A 27,274-nucleotide genomic window follows, 5' to 3' on the forward strand; every position below is an offset into this window, starting at 1 on the left:
GTTAATTAGGGGCTGGAAGGAGCTATGCGTCAGTTGGGAACACCCATTTATTAAGCAGATATTATATGCTGTAAAGATGTGTGTTATTGGCATGTTGTTGAGAAAAGACAAAAGGATAGAAAAATGTAAGGCTATGCTATGCTTTCTTGCCTAGAGAAAGGCGGAGGAGATTGACGCACAAATGAATCCAAAAGAATCAGCAAAGTTGACATTGAAAAGCAAAAGTACTTGTCAACTTGTAATATGGCTTGGCTGATGTCTAAACTGCTAATTTTTGTCTTTGTTCCTTAATAAACAAGACTAAAAGTGTCATTGCCTGTAGGAGTCTGATCCTGAACCCATGTGCATGTGCCTCCAGTGACAGCACCCATGTGCTGACTTAGGTACAATATAAAGCATTCTAAGTGCCCATGCAATGCAATCTTTTATTTCATGTCTCTTTGCAGGACGGGCTTTATATATTGCCCTCATTTGTTACCATTTCTTTGGTTTTGAAGTCAGATCTTAAAAAGTCTGGATGAACTTTTATATTCTGGCTTCAACATTTTTTTTTTCATCTCCGTTTTCTCATAAATGAATTCCTGGTCACATTAAGAGAGAGAAAATGAATTGAGTATAATTATAGATAACACATTACTAAGTATATTCATTTACTTAAATGCATGAGCCTTACACATACTGTATATGCAAATTGAATATTGTGTACATATGCAAGACTTTGTGGCATATCGATTGGAGATGCTTGTGGAAAATCTGATATCTCTATAGATTGTGAATTAGCCTCCACTTGTGTTTTCTTGCTCAAGGTTGAAAATAATATTTTTGAACTTGTGCTGGCTCAAGTGTTTCACTTTCCTTACCACTTGTTACCCTCTTCTAGGCAAACTCCTGCATTTAGTAACACATGCAATGGCAACATGTACCCTCCCCTGGGTCAGTGGTCACTACCCAGCAGCTCTCTAATTTCTTCTGCACCTGCTGTTACCAAAGATGTTCCCAGTTGCACTGTGGTTATAACATTCACTGTCTCGCAGAACTTCAATTCAAAACACAATACTGCAGATAATTCTTTCCCTGAGTTATCCGTTCATTTTTCTGGTGCATTTTTTAATTTGTTAGTTTGGTTTCTGTTGAATAAGCCCACTGATGCATCCTTGAAACACTGGAGGGTTTTTTTTTTTTACCCAACTTCCAAATAACCCAAATCAAGTATTATACATTTGGGGCAGAGGTGAAATTCAACATTTTTCCCTACCAGGTCTGTGGGCATGGCTTGGTGGGTGTGGCAGGGAAAGGATATTGCAAAATCTCCATTCCCTCCCCACTCCTGGGGGAAGGCTATTGCAAAATCTCCATTCCCACCCCACTCCTGGGGGAAGGCTATTGCAAAATCTCCATTCCCACCCCACTCTGGGGCCAGCCAGAGGTGGTATTTGCCGGTTCTCTGAACTACTCAAAATTTCCGCTACCGGTTCTCCAGAACCTGTCAGAACCTGCTGAATTTCACCCCTGATTTGGGGGCATTTAGCAGCAGGAATGAAACCCTGCTACTCATATAACAGGAAAAACTATGAACTACGCACCAGAGACTTTTCCTTAAAGACTGAAGTGGATATTTAATTTAAAAATATCTCTCATGTGTTCAGATATGAATATGTTCTGCATTTCAGGCAAATGATGTAAGTATTACTCTACTGAGAAATGTCCAGGACAGCAGTTGCTGTTTAGGCATGGAAATTTGGAAGCATGAACAACCCTTTATGAACCCAACATGAATTGTGAAATGGCCTGGGAAACAGCTTATGCAGAGGGATCAAAGCATTGAATGTGGGATCAGCTCAAGAATGGAAAAACAACAGAAGTTTTGAGGTAACAGAATGACATCAGTAATTACTGTGTATGAATAAATGTTCCTTCCCTTTAGATTTACACTTCATTCAATAGATATGATTTCTGTTCTGTGCAAGTTTGATTTTAGAAGCACAAACAGATTTACCTACTTGGATCATATCCAGCTTGGACTGGAAAGTCATTTCTCCCAAAGGACCATAATGCTTCATATAGCATCGCTCTGCCATGTTGGAGATTCCTGCCAGCATCCGGCTTAATTCTCGAGTCTTCAGGAAATATAAAGAAGTAGACAGGCAAATTTAAGGAGATGTAAGAAAAAAATGAGTTGCCTTGAATTCAATGTATTCAATTGCATTGAAGGAGTCACAGTTGTCCATTTATCAAAGCTAAAATGAAAGTTAAATACAGCACCATCTTCATTAACATTATGGGCCTCAATTTTCTCATTCTATAATGAGCATAGTAGAAGAATATTCCAATCAATCAGACATTATTCTTCTGCTATAGCTCAAGTAGCCTTCCTGTCTGATCAAGATCTTTTTCAAAGCACCTTATGATTTAATTGTTTCTTGCCACAAATAAAAAAATCTTTCTAATAATACAGGCTCTGATCAATAAATATAATTCACATTTGCTGTCAACATGCAAAATCATCTCACCATCCTCACCCAGAATTTAAATCCTGGAATGGAAAAAGATGGAAAAAGATACATTTGGAATTTCTGAGCCAGTTTTACTCTAATACAAATATTGCAAGATAATGTCAATTATAATTCCTTTCACAAATACATGACAATACTGCTTAGTTTTCTCTTCTTATTTTAATTCTTTCTCTTTTTACCCCAGCTGTGTGTTTCTTTTTCTATTAGCCTGCTTTCCAAACAACTACACCTGTTAATGCCTATAACTTCATAAATTACATGTGCTTTCACAGAACAGCTTCACTGTGGTAATTTATCCTCATGCCAACAGGGCATTAGAATAACAGAGTTGGAAAAGACCGTAGTCCAATCCGCTGCTCAGGCAGGAAACCCTATACCATTTCAGACAAATGGTTGTCCAATCTCTTCTTAAAAACTTCCAGTGTTGGAGCATTCACAACTTCTGGAGGCAAGTTATTCCCCTGATTAATTGTTCTAACTGTCAAGAAATTTCTCCTTAGTTCTACGTTGCCTTTCTCCTTGATTAGTTTCCATCCACTAATTCTGGGCTGGGCTACTGTCCATAAAGCTTTAATGCACAGCAATTTAAAGGCTACAATTGGCCTTTGCTGGCCTTTACAATTTTTACTGAAATTCCAGCCCTTTCCCTTTCCCTTTCCCTTTCCCCCACATGAAAGGGCCTCCTCCAATTGGCACAGTTTTCTTTTTCATTGACTGAGTGAAGCCTTTTAAATGTATTTTTTAAAACTATGGGTCAACCCATCTGATTATCAACTAGTAGATGGAGGCACATAGAATTTTTGTATTTCTTGGTTACCATACTGTTGATGATCCAGATTAATCCTGTCTCTGGATAAGTAGCTTGAGAAAAAGGTTTAGGTGTGTTGATTAGTGTTGGAGCTGTAAACTACCTTAAGGACATTATGCAAGGAGAGGAAGTATGGAGGCAGGACTCTTGGGAACAGCAACCATTGGGAAGGGAGTTCCCTGCCAGGTAGGGTACAGAAAGACAAAAGACAGACCTTTCAGTTACACTTCCCATTAATGGCATGAAGCCAGGACATGCTATTTATATTCAAAGAAATCACTCTCTAGATAGACCAACTGACACATCAACCAGGAACCAGCTCATTCCAAGAAAGAAAGAAAAAAGGGGAGCTAAAAAAGTCAGGATTCTAAAATAAATAAATAAATAAATAATTTTATTTCTATACTGCCCTTCTCCCAAAGGACTCAGGGCGGTGTACAGCCTATTAAAAGCACAAAGACAGACATCAGTTAAAAATAATTAAAATTATTAAATAATTTCGGCTCAGATTTAAAACCCCAAAAATTTAAAACACCCAATTTAAAATCATTACATTGCTAGCCCGGCCTGGCGGAACAGCAGGGTCTTGAGGGCACAGCGAAATACACGGAGGTTGGAGATCTTATGCATTTCCAGGGGCAGTTCATTCCACAGGGCAGGGGCTCCCACAGATAAGGCCCTCCCCCTGGGTGTCGCCAGCCGACATAACTTGGCTGATGGCACCCTGAGGAGACCCTCTCTGTGGGAGCGAACTGGCCGGTGGGAGGCTATTGGTGGCAGAAGTCGGTCTCGAAGGTACCCGGGTCCTATGCCATGAAGCGCTTTAAAAGTGGTAACCAACACATTGAATCGCACCCGGAAGACCACTGGGAGCCAGTGCAGCTCGCGCAGGAGGGGTGTCACATGGGCACAATGGGTTGTGCCCATAACCACCCACGCGGCCGCATTCTGGACCAGCTGGAGCCTCCGAGTGCTCTTCAAGGGGAGCCCTCTGGTCTCCCTCACAGCCAAAACAAGGTTGAGGGGCAGAAAAATAGGTCAGGGACTGGATGGAAGTGGTTGTCCCAAGAGAAAATTGGCAGAACCAACTGGAGATACAGATTTTCTGACATATATTTGTCTTACAAGGTAGTCTAGAGGAGCAGCGCACCTAGATAAGCTAGTACTATTTTTACTGTAAGATTACAATAACAAAATCTTGAAAGTCTGAAATAGATTTCTCCCTGTGGCCTTTACAGCTATGAAACTGGGGAAAATCCCTTCTGACATGTTTGTCATACCCACATTCCTGCTGTGTGCTAAGATGCCTCTTATTCAACTCTAGTCCTGACAGTGGCTCTCCTTCTGTCCTCCAAAATCATTCCCATGTACCATTACAATGTGTCATTCAACACTGCCTCCTGTCAGCAACGTGGTGCCCCTATATTTCTGTTTTTCTGTTTTCTTTTTTGCCTATATTTGAGTGTTTTATGGTCTTTATTGTTATTATATATTGCATGCTGCCCCGAATCACATTTTGTGAGGTGGATGGCTATATAAACCTTCTAAACAAAGAAGTAAATTTAGTGTCTGGAGGTAGGATAAGAGAGAAAACACCACTTCTAGAGCAAAGCAATCTTTAGCCATCCTAGAGCTGCTTCAGCTGTGGGTGGATTTCTGGTGGACATGCTTTCTGGAAAGAGAGGGCCCACCTCACAAAGGACCAAGGAAGCTGCCTGGATTTGCCCTAAATTAAGCTACATCTTAAGAACAGCTGTAGCTGACTGTCACTTTTGCTTAGTTCTTGGAAATGCTAGCAGCTTTTTAAGCCCAACACAGGTGGCAAACTCAAGAAGCAAGAATCACACAGATTCCAGGAGAACATTTTTAATGCTAGTCAGCTGAAACATAAAGCTGAAATTTCTAAAAAGAAATTCCCAGTCATATTATAGTAAATAAATTAAGGCAGTTTCTCTTTTTTCTCCTTCTCATAGTCCTTACCTCTGGGCTGAGCTACTTTTTCTCATACCCCCTGAAATTCCCCATCTGGTCCCCACAAATTTTCACTTAGCCTGATCTGTTTCTCCTATCTGTTTACTGTCCTAAAAAGCTATTTGTTTGTTAAATTTATATCCTGCCTTTTTTCCAGGAACTGTGTAGTTGTTCCTGAGATCAATATCATTGGAGCTAGCAATAGTTTTCACTTACACTTGATTTGTTTATAATCCCACCCTTCAACAAATGATTGGAAGATTTTCTTTTTCCATTTTATTCTGATTCTTCTGCTTCTCTTCTTAGGGATCCTAGCCTTGATTTATTACTTATTATATCTGTTTCTGTAAACTAATGGTAACAACTGAACATCCTATCTACTACTCCTTCAGTAGACCTCGATTTTTTCATTGTTTCCTTCCCAACAATCAATGATAGTAACAAAAAAAAAAAGAACGATAGAACTACCAGTATGCCCTACCCATCCTTCTGTGTGAGGGATGTTGTTCTGTTGAACTGCAACGTTGCATTTTAAATGAAAACAATATTTCTCCATTCCCATTCTAGCCTGAATGCTGGAAAAAAAAGTGGGGGAGGGGGATTTTGAGAAAAAGAAGTGTGTAATACTTACACGTTGACTTGTGATGGCTTCTTTATTATCAATATAATTAATCAGCCCCATGTTTCTTTCCTTCAGTGCATTGTACTTTGATTGGAGCTCAGAAACTTTGCTAATCAACACCTAGGTTGAAGCATATAATTGAAAAACAAAGGATGTGCTTTTGCAAAAAGAAAAAAAATATATGTGCATCTGATTCCTCTCACCTACCCAGTTACAAATATGTCACTTTGGTGGTTTTACAGTAATAAAATTTGATCAATAGATAGCTAGACTGCACTACAATAGTTTCAGTCCTTGGAACATGGGCCCATCACAATCCTGTGATGTAGATTGGGTTAAGGACAGTGGGTAAAAGTCATCTATTGAGTTTCCATGTCTGGTGGTGAACTAAGATCTGGGTCAATAAGATTTTGAGAGTGTTTTTCTTTTCCCCAATAAAATATACATCTGGGCTGGACAAGGTCCAGGAGCAGGACACCTGCTTTGCTTGTCAACATCCCAGTACAATCCTTGATACCTTCTATAACAATGTTCATATAGCAGGTGAAAAAATCTCTCTCCCTAAGAGAATTGCAGAACACAGATCAGATTCTTCTAAGAGTTTTCTCACTGACTTGCAGCAAATTGCAAAATAAGTCTGATTCAACAAATTGCTGATATACTAAACTAACTAAAATTCCCAGCATCTCTTACTATTAATCATGCTAGCTAGGACTGCTACTAGATGTAGCTACATCTGAAGAAATATTGTCTTCCTACCTTTGTGCTGTTAAGAGAAACAAGCCCATCCATTGGCTATAATGATTACTTATTTTATTATTTTATTTAACATTTATATAACCATCTGTCTTTTATCAAACTCTGAGTGGCTCCCAACCAACATTAAAACAACATCAATAATAAAAATAAGAGGGTGAGGTGGATGAGGGAGTTTAACAATAGACTGCATTTGAAAGCTTAACTTTGGTGCCAGATTTTTAATAGTTATGGTTTTAAATAGTTATAACTATTAAACTAATATATTAAAACCATAAACATTAAAAACCTGGCTACAAAATTAAGTTGTGTATGCAGTCCATCTTTAAATCCCCTCATCCACCTCGCCCTATCCCAGTGCTTGGAGGAAAAGTCAGGTTTTGATTAGTATATTCAACTAATAAATAGCCTGCTTACTTTAATAAAGCCATTCTGAAATATATAAAATGGTAAACCCTGAAAAGGAAGGTTGTAGCCTTTTTTGTCTCCTGATAGATTATCCATTTATATCCCATTTATAAAATATTGCTTAGCACATTGTAAGCCGCCCTGAGTCTCCGTAGAAGGGCGGCATATAAATCAAATTTAAAAAATAAATAAATAAATTTAAAAAAAAGATTTTGTCTTTGTGGCATGACCATAGTTAGACCCTGCTCAGAGAATAGGTGTACCAATAGTTAGAGAATGAAGCACAAGAATCACAGGGTGAGTGTGCTTTGCACTAATAATAGTTTTTAAGGCTTTATCCTTTTCAGAAAGCAGAACTGACTCCATATTAAGAAATCAGTAGAGAACTAACAGACTCTGTAGCATGGCTAACCAGGCCTCTGAAGTAAACGGACAGTCGTAATTAAGAATCATAAAACCACATGGTCAAGTATTGGTAACATTACATATCTCATGGTGTTATGTTCTTCTTGTGTGGCAGCACTTTTATGATGAATTATCTCAATGTTTTTTTCTTGGCTGAGCAAATGATTCTTCAAGTTCTGATTGATAGAGAACAGGGTCTTATGCCTTTGTGTGAGGGTTTTAACTGCAGAATCTTCCTGATACCCCCAAAAGTCTGAAATAGGAAAGAGGGGAGGTCATATCATTCATGGACAACACACATTAGTCAATGGTTACAGAAGAGCTTAGGACCCCCACCTGAGTGAAGCAGAAAGGCCAGTCCTCTACATTCCTGTACTCGCATGTGCACATGTGCACACTAGTGCAGCATCAGTCTGGGAGACTGCTTATATGAGAATATGCCCATAAAAATCATTCACATGCATTAGAGAGGATTCAATTTCTCCATGGCCAAAATAGCCTATTTTTCAGAAATGCCCTTCTGTCCTTGAAGAACATAAAAAAGGCCAAAACTGATCATAAATAAGAGGAATGTTTTGTTCTGCCTTTTAGAAATGAAGAAAGAATAAAATAGCACCGTAGTCCTACTGTATAGTGTGCATGCCTCTGAAAAATAAGACATTCAGTTCACTGTGCCTCACTGCCAGGTAAGAATATATAAATACTCAACATTGTATGTTGCAAAGGATTATATGTGATGCGAATGGACGAGCTGTCAAGGGAAAGTTTGGGATCTGAAGGAAAGAGCCAAGCCTTTCCTTTGCCCACCTTTTCATCTAAACTACCCAGTCAAATAAATCTCTACAGTACATTGTCTTACATCAGTTTCATTCATTATTTCAAAATTTATGTGTCAGTGAAGCAGGGAGGGGCTGATTGATATTGTCAATAATTGCTGCTTTAGGCCTCAGAATCTTATTTGCAGCCTCTTTGAATATATATGTCATTTGGTTTATCATTTGATTTGTTACTTTATTATTTAAGGGATGATTAATGAGATGAAGATAATTATTTAAAATAATGATAAATGGGAATTAAAACAGTTTTGCAAACTGTTATGTGGCTTTTTAAGGGAATGGTACAATTTCAAGCAAATCATTCTCAAGGAATGTTTCAATGATGGTACTCACCTGGTGGCAACAGGTTGACAATTTTTTTCAAAAAATGTTCGTAACTTTTATATTTGGCTATCTTCTTCTGTAGTTCCTGTTGTCTTTAGAAGCAGATCAAAGATACTTATTGATTTTTTATCAAAAATATCTTGCTAGGAGATAGCTATATATTATCATTCATATAGTGCAAGGGTTCTTTACCCCCGTCCATGAATTGGCACCGGTCTGCAGCATGCCAGAAACTGAAACAAACAAGCAAACAAGCGAAGCCCCATCCACTGATCGCAGGCAGCACATGAAACCATGCCCATTCTGGACAGTGGAAAAACCTCTCTCCATGGAACCGGTCCTTGGTGCCCAAAAGGTTGGGGCCCACTGATATAGTGGAAAGGCTAACATGCAACTGTAACAAAGTAAAAAGAGTGCTAAAATTGTTCACAAAGAACACTAACACTCCAGATAGACCAGGTAAACGGATTAGAAAAGACTCCCACAGAATATTGACTGGGGACAGGACTTCTCCCCCACCTCACCAGGCATGGCAGAGCTCCTGCCCCTTGCTTAGCCACCCGCCCCCTTTAGGGATGCAATTTGGGAGTAGCAGGTAGGGCGGGTGAGAAGCGGGACACACATCTTATCTTTCCACCTCTGTCACTTTCCTCGCCATTGTGTCCAGGGAAATACGCTGTAAAAGAAAACATTCTCACGAGTTCAATCAAACAACTCGACCTTGCGAGAAGGTTTTCTTTTACAACATATTTCCCTGGACACAACAGTGAGGAAAGTGACAGAGCTGGAAAGTTAAGACGCGCATCCCACTTCTCGCCCGCCATATCTGCCATTCCTCTCGATAAAGAGATGGCGGTGAAGGGAAGCAGCCGGCTGCTGTTGCCATTGGGGTGTGGTGGGGTGGGACATGTTGAGCCAAAAGAGGTGCATCTTACCTTTCCAGCTCTGTCACTTTCCTCACTGTTGTGTCCAGGGAAACACCCTGTAAAAGAAAACCTTCTCACGAGTTCAAGAACTTTGAACTCACGAGGTATAGAAGTTCAATAAAATCTAAATCTAAATCTTTTACAGCGTGTTCCCCTGGACACAATGGCGAGGAACGCGACGGAGCTGGAGTGTCCCTCTTCTCACCCGCCTCACCTGCCACCTCCAAATTGCATCGCATGCCCACTGATATGACTATGCGTGCCACCTGTGGCTAAGCGAGGGGCAGGAGCCCTGTCATGCCCGGCGAGGGGGGAAAAGAGACAGCAAAGGGAGCTATGTCTCACTCCATGCGTCTCGTTTCTCCCCACCCAACCTGACGCCCTTCTCAATAAAGCGATGGTGGGGAAGGGAAGCAGCTGTTGCCTTTGGGGTAGGGTGGGTCAGGAATTCTGGGAGTTGAAGTCCATAAATCATAAAAGGGCTCCCACCCCTGCTCTAGAAGGTCAAGCTTGAAACCATGAATCTATTCATTCCAAATGCAGAACTACTCTGGGAATATTTTAGGCTTGCTTTATTTTTAACTGAATCGAAATACTTGTTAGATTGTATTTTATGTTTTAATTTGTAAAGATAATTACACAGGCCATGTTTCTGGTGATCCCAAAATAATCTTATCTTGCTATGGCAAATTACCATCCGATTTGGAACTCCAACCATACACATTGACTATATAATCTCAGGCTCAAATTCATAGTGTCTCCTCAGTCTGTCACGTACCTTACTTTCAGTTTTTGAAGCTCTCTTTTCAAGGTATGTATTTCTTTCCTCTTCAGTGCATTGTTTGTTTGTTCAATCTTGTATTTTGCAAGTGCACGTTTCTTTTTATGATCACATTCTCGGAGATAAATTTGGAATCCATGAGCCTGAGCCCTGTTCTGATTAAGAAAGGAAAGAAAATGTTTACTGAATTTTGCATTGATTTTACTGCTCAGAAGATCTGTTTTCCCTGCATCAAATCTGGCCCCGTTTTGTTCAGTTCTTGGAAAGTTGTTGTGCTGGCAAATAGACAGACAGATAAACAAAGTCCTGACCTTTATATAATTTATTTTCAAATTCTGTTGAAGTGGGGGGGGGGAGAGTAGACTGAGAGTAGATCTGAGACTCATTTACAAATATGTTAGAGGCTGCATGTGTAAAAGATGGCAGATTTGTTCTCTGATGAAACAGAGGCCAGGACAAGAAGTGGCAAAGTAATATCATTCCTCTTCATAAATGTTGGCATATAAACACTTTATGTTGCTTCAGTGATAGTGCCAGTGAGGACAGATGGAGCAGAGACATGCCCAGCTCCTACTGATCTATTCCATCTATTGTGGCACACCACTCTCCATTTGGTAACTCAGCAGGACCCACTACATGCATTTTGGTTTGGGCTAGAAAGGAGATTGGACATCTGGCATACACAGTATAGATCTGTCAGCTGGAGTATATTCTTGTTTTGTTTGACACAGGACTATTAATCACATTCCTCTTAGTGTATCTCCTAAAAGTTAGAAAAAAATCATCCTGCATTTGAAGATCCTTAAATTGTGTAACAGCTCTCCTGGTTTTTGAAGATGCTATCAAGTATTAGAAACATGCTTCAACTTCATAGCCAAAGGCAGGAAAACTGAGATAGTGATTTCAAGGAATCATAGATGTATAGAATTAGAAGGGACCATATAGATCATCTAATCCAAACTTTTGTGATATGCACTGAGGGAGCTCAGCCAATCTCATTGTACATATGTTGTGCACTGACAATAAAGATTTGAAATTGAATATGCAGAAAGACCAAAATAAATAGCCAAGATCTATTCTCTAGAGATTTGGTGAGCACTAATTCTGCCTTCTGACCTCCCAATGACTATATGCACCAGCTTTTCATCAGGAGAAACCATGCTGTGAGATACTCCCAAGAGGAGCCTTGCCATGGTGCTAGTGAACAAAGGAAGTCCAGTGACTTTGGGCTTAGAAGAAGTATGGCATGTCCCCAAAGCCAACATGCCCAAGACAAGCAATGCTGTTGGTTTTGTTTCTCTTTCTTCCCCAAAGGAAGGGGAGGAAACCTTGCAAAGGTGAGAGCAGGGGTGAAATTCAGCAGGTTCTAACAGGTTCTGGAGAACCGGTAGTGGAAATTTTGAGTAGTTTGGAGAATTGACAAATACCACCTGTGGCTGCCCCCAGAGTGGGATGGGAATGGAGATCTTGCAATATCCTTCCCCCAGGAGTGGAGAGGGAATGGAGATTTTGCAGTATCCTTCTCCTGCCACGCCCACCAAGCCACGCCCACAGAACTGATAGGGAAAAAGTTTGAATTTCACGCCTGGATGAGAGGCACTGGTGATCTCCTCACTGTCTCATATTCTCCATCTATTTCCTGAATATCTTCCCCATTCTGACCAGCAGCAGCTATTTGTGAATCAGCAGCTTGACTTTGGTGGTTGAGGTTCTTCTTGAAGGCTTAACTTTCTAAAAGTTGACTTTTGGTCATTCAATCTCTCTCATCAAATTACCTGGTAAAGAGTGTTTGGGTGGGAGGAGAAACAGGCTTCTGCAGAATATGGTCTACTATGGTCATTTTTCCTTCACTCTTTTTAGAAGATTTTCCATAGGAATATCAATCTCACAGAATATAAAATATAAAAATACTTTTTAAAATGTATGGGAAAACAGGACATAATGCCTAAGATCAATATTTATAAGAAAAACATCAGAAAGGAAAGAGAGAGGAAGACTCTAGTCAGGAGAAAGCACAGAAGGAAAAACATGTTACTGTACAAAAAGCCAAGAAAACTAGCATCCACAAAAATTCGCAGTGTAGGCCATTCATTAAAGTTATTCCAATTTCATATCCCAGCTTAAAAACAGAAGCAGGTGTTTTGATTCTCCTCCGCATAGTTGGATAAGAAGAGGAATACTCATTTACATGCCCAGTTTACACTTTTATGTTTTACATTTTGTGTAAAAGAGATGATAGACCCTTCCTCACAGATGAAAAATAATACTTGCATTCTGATCTTTTTCTTGAAGTTCCTCTCTGCAGTCAGCCACCCTTTCCATCCTCATTTTGACATCTTGCTTCTTAGCAATCAGGTCAGCAGTAATAATGTCATTTTTAGCCTTTTTCTTCAAGAGACGTAACTGTTGCAATGTTTTCCTACTAGGATGTAGAACCTCACTGGAAACCTAGAAAATGAATTATAAGTTTATGTTGGTAAAAGGACACGCCACAAAGGAAAGGTGGAGAAGAGCAAGCTTTAGTCCAGAAATGAGTAATTCCCATAAGCATTTCTAATGGTGACTAAGGTAAAGGTAAAGGTTCCCCTTGCACATATGTTCCTGACTCTAGGGGGCAGTGCTCATTTCCGTTTCAAAGCCAAAGAGCCAGTGCTGTCGTCTCCATGGTCATGTGGCCGGCATGACTAAATCCAAAGGCACACAGAATGCTGTTACCTTCCTACCAAAGGTGGTCCCTATTTTTCTACTTGCATTTTTTACATGCTTTCAAACTGCTAGGTTGGCAGAAGCTGGGACAAGTAATGGGAGCTCACCCCGTTACGCGGCACTAGAGATTCGAACCATTGAACTGCCAACCTTTCGATAGAAAGCTCAGCATCTTAGCCACTGAGCCTCTGTGTCCCTAATGGTGACTAGAATGAGCTAAAATCATTAATGCAATAAAGATATTATTCTCAAGATAATAAGGACATAACACTTTATCAAACTCTCTAGGAAAATGGCTTGTTGTCTGTAAACAAAAAAATGATACAGAAAATTATGATGTTAATAGCAGCTGGATGCATCCCAAGAAATAGCTCCGGTGGCTGACACCAAGGAAAGATGTTATGGATATGGAGGCACCGCAAGGCTCTGAGTCTGAAAAAATGCATCATACACTGGGAGAAAACTTCTGCTGCTGCATGAAGAGCATATACATATCCAAAGGAAATGTTATTAATACTCTCTCTAATTCACTGGAGTTTTACTATGCATAAGGGTTGGCTTCAATCTTGGAGTGTTCAGTGTACAGGAAAGGGAAGAGAGAGGAAGGGAAAGTCACAATATAACTGTAAGGAGAGATTTCCTAATGGTGAGAACAGCCAACCAGTGGAACAGCTTGTCTTCAGAAATGGTGAATGCTCCATCACTCGAGGCTTAAAAGAACAGATGGGACAACCATTGTCTGAAATTGTATAGGGTCTCCTGCTCGAGCAGGAGGTTTGACTAGAAGACCTCCAAGATCCCTTCTAGCTCTGTTATTCTATGTTCTAATTTGGTGGATAATATAACCCATTCCCTGCCTATATAGTTTTAGAAAGAGATATTTTCTGTAAAAACAAAACACACCTTCCTAGAACAGACAATGTATTACCCAGTCTTTATCAACATTTGCATAGCTGGAAATTTATCTATCCACTTCCCATCTTTAGTAAGCAGTCTATCAAAGTATACAAATTCATCTACTTGTCCTTGTATTTGGCTCTTCATATATAACTTGCATTTGTTCACTCCTTGTTCCTATATATCATTGTAAATACATGGTAAAATTACCAAAGAAACCAAACCTAGGTTACTATTTGCTCTGGAATTTTTCGTCTTTGGAAAAGTAAGATGCACCCAAGTGAATTTTATCAGGAACTGTTGACTATGGACAATTTTCCTAGATAACATGCATCATCTCATAGAGGCATGTTTCTCTGAAAAATAAAACAAAATTCAATCTATGGAATTATCTAATCCATTTCATTCACACACAGATATCAGGAGGGCAGATAATCCTCATCTAACAATGCTAATTGGAACCAGAAATTCTGGCATTAAACAATGAGGACCCAGATTGTTGGGGGCAATATGCTATTTAGTATACTGTCTTTGGTGTAAGCCGCCCAGAGTCCTCGGAGAGTGGGCAGCATAGAAATACAACTAATAAAATAAAAATAAAATGTGATTATAAATATAATCTTAGTGATAGCAGTTACAGAAGTTCTGGTTGCCATCATTAAGCAAGGACCACAAGTGACCATGACTTCCGACTTCCCGATGGCTTTCCCATTGACATTGCTTGTGGGAAGCTGAAAGGGAAGATCATGTGACCTGGGAACACTGTGAGAGCCATAAATAGAATGAAGGAGGTGGGCAGTTCACAAAAAATAAAAGAAAGGAAGGAAGGAAGGGAGGGAGGGAGGGAGGGAGGGAGGGAGGGAGGAAGGAAGGAAGGGAGGAAAGAAGGAAGGAAGGAAGGAAGGAAGGAAGGAAGGAAGGAAGGAAGGAAGGAAGAATAGATCTGGTCATAAGTACCACTCATTCTGTGAGAGAAGGGTCATTAAATGAGGACCACCTGAGTAAGCCGACATCATGAAGTTTCTACTAAACTTCTATTCTCACATTCCTAAAAAGAAATAGAACTACTGTAATGGTATGTGGGAATGACCTTGGAAGACAGAAGGAAGAACTGCAGATTAGACAACTGTCGTGCAGGAATTATATCAACCCACAGGACAAGAAAAGGGACAGGGGAAGCATTTCAGATGGGACTCTCTCTAGTTTTCTGGAACATGAAAATTAAAGGAGACTTGCAAGATTGTTGCTATGCCTTACAATAAAGATATTGTTAGTACTCATAGTTTGTGTTTCATGTCTGGATTATCTTGAAGGACTGACAGGTACAGAAGTCCCACTCTGTATTTAATCTGGGAATCTTATTGAAGGTAATATAGAATTTAAAAAATAGCAACAAACCGGAATGGGAACATGAGTGACACGTTCACCGTCTTCTTCCCTGTAAAATGTAAAAGTAAAATTATTGTCACAACTCTTATTAACTTCTAGAAGCAGTTATCTCTATGTAAAAGGCAGCTCTCAACATTCTGTCATTCTTGTGTGACCTAGAAATGGAATCCAAGTGTGGCTATGCAACCCAGGTCCTGTCATCTACCCATCTCCTGGGTGAGCCATTTGCTTTTCTTTCTAAGGTGTATTACCTGACAGCACTAAGGCTTCCTTGCTGTAGCCCTAGGTCAGCCTTCCAGAAGTATGGACTTTGATTCCCAGGATTTCCTAGCTATAATAGTTAGTGCTAAGGATTTGGGAAAGTAAAATCCACACATCCAGAAAATGCCTAGATTAACATTTTGTGTAATGGGAGAGATTTGGACAATGTTGTTTGGTGTAGAAACCATATCACCAAAGTCTTCACTTTGTGCCTGATAGCTCTGTGTAAGAGAAAGAATGTGAAAAGTCTTCCATTTGCTAATTTTAGTGTCAGCAACATTCCTGGTTGACCGTATTTGCTGCCTTTTTAAGCACTGTTGTTGTCTTCTCAGCTTTGCTACTGAACATGCAGGGCATCCTAGCTACTACACTGGCCATGAACTGAAGAACTCTAGCACAGTGGTGACAATGAATGGCTTTGCTAACCAAAACTTCCTTTGTTCTAAGATCCAATCTTTGTTTGGTATACTTTACACAGGGGTGTCAAACTCGCATTGTCATGGCATTGTCACATGACGTATCGTGACTTTTTTCCCATTCGTTAAATCGGGCATGAGCATGGTCAGCGTGTGACGCATCTGGGCCATAGTCCGTGACACCCCTGCTTTACAAGAACAAAGAACATAATATAAAAGATCATAGAGCAGAAGCCCCCAACCTTTTTGGCACCCGGGAACCAGTTCCGTGGAGAGAGTTTTTTTCTGCGGACCAGAGTGGGCATGGGTCTGCATGCTGCCTGCATCCCACAAATGAGGTTTCGCTTGTTTGTGCAGCCCGATGTCTGCATGCCACAGCCTGGTGCTGGTCCACAGACTAGGGTTTGGGGACCCCTGTCATAGAGGATTTAACTCAATCATCTCTAGTTTAGTTTAGTGCTCTCCATAGGTGGTATTCAGTTTCTATAATTTTCATCCAGTTGGCCAACTATCTAAGTTATCTAAACTTTACAAGTAATATCTCACACTGTTATTTGAAGGGAGGGGAGGGAACGGGAGGGGAGGGGGAAGCATCATTACCACATGTTTCTTAGCATCCCAAATTTGAAACCTCTGAAGAAGGTTTGGGTCACTGACAGCAATGATCATGACATACTCCAGCAGTGTGTAGAAATAGCACGAAGCATCACAATGGCACCTCCATCTCCATGACATCTCTTTGCTTCATTCTTAAGCCACCTTAACTACAGGGGAAAATCAATTCACAAGTTTACAGCAGACTCTCCTTGTTTAAACTCAATCACCATTAAGCAATATAGTTGTATAATTCCTTTCTGAATAGCTGTACTAAGGATAGCATGGTGCTGCAAGAATGCAAGCAAAGAACTAAGCTGCATCTTTATAACTCCTGAGGTAGCAGGAGCTAAGGGAACAATCCCACCACCTATCCATTATTATTAGTTGGTGATCAATACAGTAGGAAGAGATGCAGAATAAGGGCCAGTAGAGGAAGGTATTATTCTATTTTATCACAGTTTTAGGGCTGTTAATTAAATGTATATGTAATTTATTCTATTAATTTTGTTAATATGTATAAGTATACACATACACCAGTCTATTGCTTGAGAAGCATCTTTAATGACCTATCATATACAGTAAACATATATACATCCACACTCTATTTACTCAGACATTTCTTTGTCATTGGGTTTATGTTAAATTTAATTGTGTTGTACCTAATAAAGCACTCTGTTTCTCACAGTGGTCAACTAGATGTCCCTAGAAATTCACAACTTGACTTAGATCAGGCTATTCTTTGTCTTCAACATTGCAATATCTCAAAACATGGGGGAAAATCCATTTAGCTGTCACAGCTATGCCATTACTCCTGCTAATATATAATATGCCATCCATCAACACATTTCTGGGACAGCTTACAATACAAGAAATGAAATACAACATTCAAAGTCAAGATGGAGTCATAACTTTAAAAATCAAAACCATTAACATTTAGCATCAGAAAGGTTACTTGACAAAGGCTCTGTTGTGAAAATAAAGCATAGCTTATGGACTCAGAATCAAATTCTATATGCATAAATCAGTGGTGATTTAAATGCCTTGATGCCTTTTTTAAAAAAGTCTTTAGCTAGTGCTAAAATTAGTATCAGACAAGCTTCTTTGGGAAATGATTCTGCATCAGCATGCCACTTTAATGACATCAGCCAACAGAATCGTCCTCTAAGAAAGTGTATAATCTTGCTATACAAGCTACTATCCATCAATATTTGTGAGGATGACGACTAGATATTTCACAGACAGAGGTTTTCCACCTTATTTCTTCTTTTTGGCATTCAGCATTCTCTAAAGGATACACCATAGATGATTAGAGTCTGCTTGGATTGATGCTGCAAGTAAATCACATAAATAATCAATTTTTACTTGTATTTCCCTAACTAGGCACAACCCCTCCCAAAAAAACCCTAACTCACCCTTTCTCCTTGAGTTCCTTTCTATTTGCAGAATATATGTGTGAACATTATCTTTTGTTATCATTAGAATAGTTTTTCCTTTAAAATAAAGATTTTTAAGAGTTGTAAGCATGAAGAACAAACTCATGTTGCAAAATTTATAAATGTAGTAGGGGGGTATATTCTGAGTTCCGGCAATACTGGATATGACTTGGAAAAATCCCAGCAACCTCTGGATAGTTTTCCATATCCATCATTTGCCACCATCTAGTAATCATTTTAGTAGCCTAGATCTGATAATCCTACATGCATTCAGTGGCTTCCATGTTCACCTAACAACCCCAACACACCTTGTGGATGAAGTCCTGAAATGCCAGGGGACAATATATTCTCTGTTCTCTGGGGGAAAAAATCTGGACACAATTTAAGTAGATATCATAACAGCCAACTATTAAATCACTCAAGTGATCATCCAAAAGATCTTTCTTCCAGGCCAATTTGTGCTTAATCTTTAGATAGAATTAGGGAAAATATCTGTCAAGTGCCAGGGAAATCATGAGATCCAGGCAGTTCAAATGGCTAACAAGATTTATTGCAAACATAAGCTCCCTACAAGAATCTGGACTACTAATGGTCAAAGCAATTTGGCTGTACATAAGGAATTCAAGGTGGGCTGGACTTAGATCTCTGGAGGGTGCAAAGGGACTCATGACTGATGACACATTTGACCACTCCCTCTGGCTCAGCCTGGTCATCTCCTACAATATCTCAGGGGCTGCCACAAAGAAAAGGGAGCCAAGCTATTCTCAAAAGCATCTGAGGGTAGGACAAGAAGCAATGGGTGGAAACTAATCAAGGAGAGGAGGAACTTAGAACTAAGGAGAAATTTCCTGACGATTAGAACAATTAATCAGTGGAACAACTTGCCTCCAGAAGTCGTGAATGCTCCAACACTGGAAGTTTTTAAGATGTTGGATAATCATTTGTCTGAAGTGGTGTAGGGTTTCCTGCCTAAGCAGGGGGTTGAACTAGAAGACCTCCAAGGACCCTTCCAACTCTGTTATTCTAAATATCACAGCTCAATAGTTAAAGTGTATGTGTTGTTTTCAGAAGGTTCCAGATTCACCACTAGTATTTCAAAGGGCCACAGCCTTGTGGCAAGATGGATGGCAATCACATTTAATGAATAATAATATAAAAAAATAGAAATTGTTTTCAATCTGCACATGCAGCACTTGGCAAAACACATAGTTTGCTGTCATCTTAGGCAGTTTCTTACAGTGTTGTCTTAAAGTAACTTGGGAAATAACTTGAGAAATTGTACCCCCTGTTTCCCAGGTTGAGCCCTATCATTAAACAGAATGAAAAAGCTTCTTCAGGAGATAAAGCACAGATAACATCAGCCAAAGGTTATAGAATGTCATTCACTGAACCCTGGAGATTCTGTAACATTTTCTACAGCATTTGTAAAGTACTTCATCCGGCCAACGGTGTTAAAATAAGATTTGCCTAAAGGGATATTAGTTAGGAGGCATAACGTTTTGAATGTGAAATATAATGACAAGTGGTGGGTTTCAACCGGTGTTATCACCGGTTCGCTTCATGCACGCGCTTTGCAAAATAAAACAAAACAAAAATGAATTTAAAAATAATAACTTAAAAATAATTAATTAATTAAAAAGAAAACAAAAAATACCCTAATAACTTAAAGGGCAGACTTGATGGACCATCATGTTTTCTTCTGCCGTCAGTTTTCTACATTTCTATGCTTCTAATATGTTGTTTGTTGTTGATTTGCATGATCCATCTTTCCAGTTTAGGTTGATTTCTGTTATTGCTGTGTACAGTTTGTTTATCACATCATTAGATATAATTCAGGAGCCTGCCATGTTTGTTAAGTGTGGTGTTATTTTTAACTGATTTAAATGCTACACATTTGATGGTATGTTGTGCAACAGATATTTTTTAGCGTCATCTGACATTTCGTCCAGACACTTGTGCTAATTTTAACTTCACCGTGTAGATATAGGGCAAACAAATAAATGTCAGTTTTTCAAAACAAGTTGGTGATAGGAAAATCTGATTCCTTCGAAATGATTTTAATAGCAAGTGATTGAGGCAATTAAGATTGTACTTAAGTCAAATTTTATAATTGCTTATAAAAATGTTTATGAAATGCAGTGTTAAAAACTGGAATTTTGGAATGGAAAAGATAATACCCATGGAAAGGCTATGATTCTATTTTACTCCCGAGACTGCCTCACTTCTAGGCCCGTCCCCAAAGCCAAAATGTTGTGTATGAATATCTATGGGAAGAGCCTATGTACTTAAACCTGGGGAATCAGAAATCTCAAACATGTATAAAGCCACTGTGGGTTGCAGATATAAGTTTATATCTGCAGATGTTCATGCTAAATGTTGGGTTGTTGTAGACCAAGATAAAAGACAATTTAAAGGGTGAAGATAAGTTTCTCTGAACTTTTTCCAATAAGGCATTCCTAACATCTTAACATCACCCTCCAACAAAAGTGCGTATAATCGAGGCTATGGTTTTCCCAGTTGCAATATATGGCTGTGAGAGTTGGACCATAAGAAAGGCTGAGCGCCAAAGAATTGAGGCCTTTGAACTATGGTGCTGGAGAAGACTCCTGCAATCAAACAGTTGTTGGACTGCAAGGCGATCAAACCGGTCAGTCCTAGAGGAGATCAACCCTGACTGCTCTTTAGAAGGCCAAGTCCTGAAGATGAAACTCAAATACTTTGGCCACCTAATGAGAAGGAAGGACTCACTGGAGAAGAACCTAATGCTGGGAAAGATTAAGGGCAAAAGAAGAAGGGGACGACAGAGAATGAGGTGGCTGGATGGAGTCACTGAAGCAATTGGCGTGAGTTTAAATGGACTCTGGGGGACAGAGGACAGGAAGGCCTGGAGGAATGTTGTCCATGGGGTTGTGATGGATCAGACACAACTTCGCAACTAACAACAACATCCTACAGTGCAGCAAGAGTTGTAGAAAACAGGAGAAAAAGTTACAGATATTCACATTTACTTTTTCTGTACTGGTTGAACCATGGCCTACAGGCATATGCTGAACCTCTATTTTGTGGCTTAGAAATTGCAGGGTCCAATATTTTTAGAAAGCTACTAAGGTAATACATTCTCTTTCTGATTTTCCATGGGAAAAAATTGAAACGTATAATATTTTAATTAATACACATATTCTTCTACTTAACAACAGTTCATTTAATGACCATTCAAAGTTACAATGGCACTGAAAAAAGGGGCTTATGACCATTTTTTCACACTTACGACCATTCCAGCATCCCCAAGGTCACATGATCAAAATTCAGATGCTTGACTCATATTTATGAAGGTTACAGCATCCCAGGGTGATGCGATTAGTTTTTGTGATCTTCTAACAAGCAAAGTCAATGGCGAAACTGGATTCATGTAACAACTGTGTTATTAATTTAACAACTGCAATGATTCACTTAATGACTGTGGCAAGAAAGGTCATAAAATGGGGCAAAACTCATTTAACAAATGTCTGAAGTGGCAACATAAATGTTTTACTCAATTGTGGTCATAAGTTGAGGACTACCTGAATACCAAAACATAAAAAAATCAAATACCTACCATATTTTTTAAAGACTTTGGCCACTAAAAGATTTCCATTCTGTTTTGTTTATTGGGAAAATTTTTACACATATTTGGGCTGGTTTTAGGCCTGGGCTTACAATTCTATAGGCAGTTAGCAAATTTAAGGACTAGAGTTAATCATGTGGAGACATACATTACAATAATGTAAGACATGTTAGTTTACAGAATTTAAATCAGCCATTGGAGATAGATAAGCCCCCTATTCCACAAACAATTTTTCTGATTAAAATTACTTATGTTCTTTATTTTGATCTTCAGTTTTGCTAGCTAGTGCATTGACTGATTACCTGCCATTGAGTCGGTATTGGTTTTTAGTAATCACAATTAGTCCTTATCTAGTATGATCTGATATATTTTCTTATAGTTATTTTCCTTCAAACCAGAGTTGGACCAGATTTACTTCACATAAAGGTTTAGCCCTTCAAAAACATGACAAAGGACTAAGAGATTCAAGTCAGGTTGATGCTATCAGATTGGTAAGTGGTCAGATTGGTGAGCATTAGGGAGGGCCATTTTATTGGAGGCCCCACACTTGTGGAATTCCTTCTTTTATACATTTCTCATCAATATTTCTCTTAAATCCTCAGAAATTGACCCAATATCTTATTTGATTTTATTTTACCAAATCAACTCTTATTTTTGTTACCAGGCCCCTTTATGTGTTTTTAATCTAACATTATTTTCTTATGACATTTTTATCAGTTTTAATTTTTTATGGTTTTTTTTTATGCTATCTCCTGAAATCTTGCTGTATGATACATAATAGTGACTGAGGTGAGTTATAAATTGATGATAATGGATGATGACGATGATGATGATGATGATAGTCCCTGCAGTTGTTTTACATCTCTGTTTTCTCTGCACTATTCCTTAATCTTTATGAATGAAAAATGATCAGTTTGTAGTAAATGTCCTTTAAACATTTCTCTTCATTTAGGTCAAATGTGGACAATGTCAAGATACTGGCTATTTTTACAGGTCAAAATCATGTCAGGACTGAATCTTAGCTCTTAAAACCAGTTTGGTACCGTAATCCTTTTTTAATGAGTAGAACTTCAATCACACACTTTTAGTAATAGTGTTTGTCGCATAATTATGTTTGTGGCTTTCCTTGCTCTGCTTTGACTACTGCTAACTAGACAAGCTTTCTATATATTTCTTAAAATTTAGCAACAAAGCTTTAATTAAAAATTCCTCTTAACAACATCTGAAAACACATGATATTTGCTAAGCAAAGACCAGATAGACAGCCATGTTTATTCACTAAGGGACTGTATATTTGTATACACTCCCCTTTATTTTAGTTTAAAATCCAGTTCTATTTATAACTCTATGTTCCACTTTAACTTTACTTCAGTTCTGAAGCTGTATGCCTGACCTTCTCTTGATATTTACACAAAGTGAATCTAAGATTGTAATAACAGTCAGTTCTTCTTCAGGTTTGACTTCTCAGCCTAAGACAGCAGACAGCTAAAATGGCATTGAGAGGCTCAGATAATTATACTGTTTCTGTATACCAGTTTTCCCATATTGGTGTTTTTGAAGTATATTCAAACAGGGTTAGACAACATAATACCCAATAGGCTGTGTGACATTAGATAGATATAGAAGGAGAAAGAAGTGGGGAGGAGGAGATGGTGGAGGAAGGCCTGTTCACATCCTGCAAATGAGAGGAGGGGGGTTTCAGCTACAGTAACCACAATACAAAGCAATAAAACTCCATACATGAAAGCATGATGCAATATAATAACTGTATGTCTTTGCTATGAGAGTGTAGTAGAAAGTGTATATATCATTCAGAGTGACTGGCTGTCTGGTTAAGAGAGATTAGGACCAATTCTAAACCTATTTATCACACCTTTTCTTAAAACTGAACCCTAATTATGCACATTAATTCTTCATTAGGTCGTTAGACCTCTGTATTTTCCATACAGATAGAGCTAAGCTATCTCCAATTCCAAAAGCACAATTCTCTGAGTCTTATGGGATGGTCCCTCTCCTGCTGTTGCAAACCGCAGTTAAGGTATGTTTTTCCAATGGTCCTTTGGAAACAGGTATAACAGGCGAAGAATTACTGTAGAAATTACAGTAAGTCATTTGGGGGCCATATATGTTTCCTTGTGTGTATGTTTGCCAAGATATTTTGTGTATGTTGTTGTTTATTATAAGCTATCTAAAATTGTAGGATGAGATCTCATATTTAAATATATATCAGATCTTAATGGATGTAATTGCTCAATTTATTCAGAGCAGGCTTCCATATTAGTGCAGAGTTGAAAAGAAGGTTAATTTTAGTTTTAGAAACCAAACCGGGCTTTCTCACGCCAGAAGCAGAAACCTTTCCTGAAAACTGCATTTCTCACTTAATTTTGCTGCTTTCAGTTCCCCTTTGTCTTCTGATTTTATTTATTTATTTTTTTTGCAAGCCTGTCTTCCTCTTGGCCATTCCTTTCTCTTGGCAGTTCTTGGTTTGATGATGTTATCACAGTTCTATTTAGAGCAGGGGTGGGCAACTATGGCCCCTGAGCATGACTGGCTCAGGAATTCTGGGAGTTGAAGTCCACGGGTCATAAAGGAGCCCTAGTTGCCCATCCCCAATTTAGAGAAACAATAAATACCATATTCTCCAAAGACAAGGATTTAGCTCTGCAGGTGATATATAATGAACTTTTACAAATGCTATGCAGTTAAATATTAAAATATGAGCATTAAATGGACATGCTGGAGGAATTTCTCCTGCAGGATCCACAATGCTAATGAAGACTAATCGTTTTTATTTGGCATTCTTAATCTGCTTAGGTAAAACTCTGAGTTGCTCTCTGGCATCCATTCAAATTCACCAGGCAAAAGGCAAAGCTATTTCTATGCAAGCTTTTGAATATGACTGTTTATCAGATATTATGGTTGTGCTGAACATAGGCATAGGCTAAACTAATTATACGGAGAAATGGGAAGTGTGATATTATTTTAGGTGACAAGGAATGGTTGTTGGAAATGTGTGATTTATCTGTTTTGAAATAGACAGTATAAAAGATAAAAGAATGCAACAATATGTGTTAGTATGGTAGACATTTTAGGATATTGTATAATAATATCATATTGTATTATAATTGAATTTGTTAATAAGTCAGTGACTGTTGACCATAGAATAGATTTTTTTCTTCTTTTTTTTTTAGTTTGTATTTTTCAAATTTTTATTTTTTTTCTTTAAGATTAAAGATTGTCTTTAATCTAACCATAAACTCACTAAATAAATAAATAAATTAAAAATCTATTTCTACTCAATAGAAATGAGAATGATATTTTAATATATGTTTATGTGTATGTATTATATATATACAAAAATAACCAAACGCACAAACATCTCCCCCCACACACAAGTATGAAATGATGCTAAACTTCATGTTATGAAATAAACATGCAGTCCTATAATTACATGAGAGTGAGGGTCAAACATAATGGGATATTGTAAATAGATATAAATAGATTAACACATTTACCTTAAAAGTAAATTTGTCAACTGATTGGTGAATTTTAGCTGATTAATAATTAAGTTTATAATTTATTTACTAATTCCTTATCTTTGCTTATTGCTAAAACTCCAATAATTTTCAGGAAAGATGAAAGAACTACTTCATTATTTAAAAAACAAAAGTTATTCAACTACTGGAAAAGAAAGACATATTTAATATTTTCCTTCTCATTACTTTGGTTTCTTGACTTGCATCTAGTCAAGTTGTAAACTCAAGCAGCAGAGACCAAGGGATGAAGTCTTTGAGATCAAGGGGAAAATTGCCTCCACTCTGGAGTTATAAAATGGACAATGTTTAAACTGTTTGGTCATAGAAATAAATGGAATGCCATCTTCATGCTTGGTCTAGAAGTGTGTATAAGTACAAGCACATATACTACCATCACGGTGAGAAGGGACTCACCTCCTCAGTAGAATATCTTAATGACCACTCAAACTGGTCACTGACCATTCATGGCCAGAAAAAGTGTATAAGAGGGCTTGTGTTTCTGCATCCCTAATTCTGATCCATTTGAACTTTTGACTTGTTTCTGGATGTCGCTTCCTGCTTTGCCTTTTGTTTTCAACTTCTGCTTTGCTTTTGGCTCACCTCAGATGGTTGTCTGTTGTGCAGCCTTGATGGGCAGGAACTGAGGCCAGATTTTTCTAATGCTCAGTGGTCTAGTACAATTTTAAGAATGTCCTTTATCATTTTTGGAAGGTCTTGCCTTAGCACAAATAAATATTTCCCATAGTCTGAAGTTTCACCACTGATGGTCAGCTGGATTTGATATATCTAAGGAAAATAATGCCTCTGAGTTCCTTCATACAACCAATGATGTCTGTGTAGCCAGCAGAGTTCAAAGAATAGCACAAACAGATGCATTCCTTGATAGATGCATGCCTTGAATTCAGAAATGATGGCCTACATTTTGCTCTAGTAACAGTATGAAACATAACATCTAAGACATTGCATTGCACAAGGCTTTCAGAAAACAAACAGGAAGGGATATTAATTCAAAGAATATTAATAGCGTCTATTTTTCCACCATTTATGTATTCCAAATGTTATTGAATTCTGTTAACAAAACAGAATAACTTTGTAGAACTTTTTATCAAACTGAATTAGACTAATTAAAGGAAAGTCACACTGTTTGATCAGGCTTATTTTGAAAAAGCAATGACAAAATCTTGTGGCCCCAGGAAAAGAACATATTACATATAACATCTCTCATTTCATCATGATACTTGCCATCTTTTTTCTTTACTTTCTATTAATTTTATTATATTTTTTGTTGCTTATTCTGAGACACCCAGAATAGTAGTAGTAGTAGTTTTTAAGCTGGAATACAGTGGTGTCAGTTTTGTTGCATCAAAACAACACGATTATCCCTCTAAAGATTTATTTTATTTATTTATTGAAGTAAAGCCCTCTCTTCATTAAAATAATCCTATAGAGCAGGATGTCAAACTCGTGTCATTTTGGTGGAGTCACGTGTTGTATTGTGACTTTTTCCCCCTTTTGCTAAACCAGGCATGGGTGTAGCCAGTGCGTGATGTATCCGGCCCACGGGCCGTGAGTTTGACAGCCCTGCTATAAAGGATTGTTACAATTGAGTTCCTGGAAATTGGGTAGAAGATAGTCTTTACCTACAATCTCTTTCTATTTTCATTTTAAGTCTTTGATTTAAAAAAAAAGTTGGTTTACACATCAAACTAAGCTGTATTTTGTTTATCTTTTACTTGGGACATTGTGAATTATAGACCATGGTTGTGCCTTAATCATGTATTAACTAATTGTGGATAACTAATACATCTTGCTTAGCCCAACATGCGAACTGAGACTTCAACCCTATCCAATTTTTATATCCAATTGCATTAAAAGTCTTATCTAAAAAGCAGACACTTAAATATTTTTTAAAAGTTCAAAAGTTCCAATACAAAATTTCTAATTTTCTAGGTACTTTGCCCCTATGATGAAAAATGGTGAGTAATACCTGTTGTTATAGAATTTACAGTTTGTTAATTCAGATGTAGAGATCTGTCCTACATCTTCTTCAGTGAACTAAGACAGCACTTTTCCACTCTTTAAAAC

The 27,274-nt window shown here is 38.3% G+C and overlaps 1 protein-coding gene across 2 annotated transcripts; it reads right to left on the reverse strand.

Moving 5' to 3' along the window:
* Positions 1-398: 398 nt before the first annotated feature.
* Positions 399-16,699, reverse strand: CCDC197 (coiled-coil domain containing 197). 2 transcript variants are annotated; one of them, XM_034418390.3, is made up of 9 exons: positions 16,620-16,699; positions 15,352-15,391; positions 12,622-12,798; positions 10,348-10,505; positions 8,653-8,735; positions 7,564-7,736; positions 5,924-6,034; positions 2,001-2,117; positions 399-581 (listed from the first exon to the last, which is right to left on the reverse strand). In XM_034418390.3, exons 1-9 carry the CDS (start codon positions 16,634-16,636, stop codon positions 498-500), a joined length of 960 nt encoding a protein of 319 aa, XP_034274281.1. In that variant the 5' UTR covers positions 16,637-16,699; the 3' UTR covers positions 399-497. The 2 variants fall into 2 exon arrangements, with proteins under 2 accessions (XP_034274281.1, XP_034274282.1); XM_034418391.3 differs by having other exon boundaries at positions 1,997-2,117.
* Between the last annotated feature and the right edge of the window lie 10,575 nt (positions 16,700-27,274).

Source organism: Pantherophis guttatus, chromosome 1, assembly GCF_059756535.1.
Source record: "Pantherophis guttatus breed Tessera chromosome 1, ASM5975653v1, whole genome shotgun sequence".
Lineage (NCBI taxonomy): Eukaryota > Metazoa > Chordata > Lepidosauria > Squamata > Colubridae > Pantherophis > Pantherophis guttatus.

Bases quoted from the DNA above. Each gene is read 5' to 3' on its own strand.
- CCDC197 (XM_034418390.3), bottom strand. The intron at 6,035-7,563 runs GTAATGTTACCA...GCTTCAACCTAG, and splicing joins AACATAACACCATGAGATAT to GTGTTGATTAGCAAAGTTTC. The intron at 582-2,000 runs GTAGGTAAATCT...TAATGTGACCAG, and splicing joins CCAAGCTGGATATGATCCAA to GAATTCATTTATGAGAAAAC.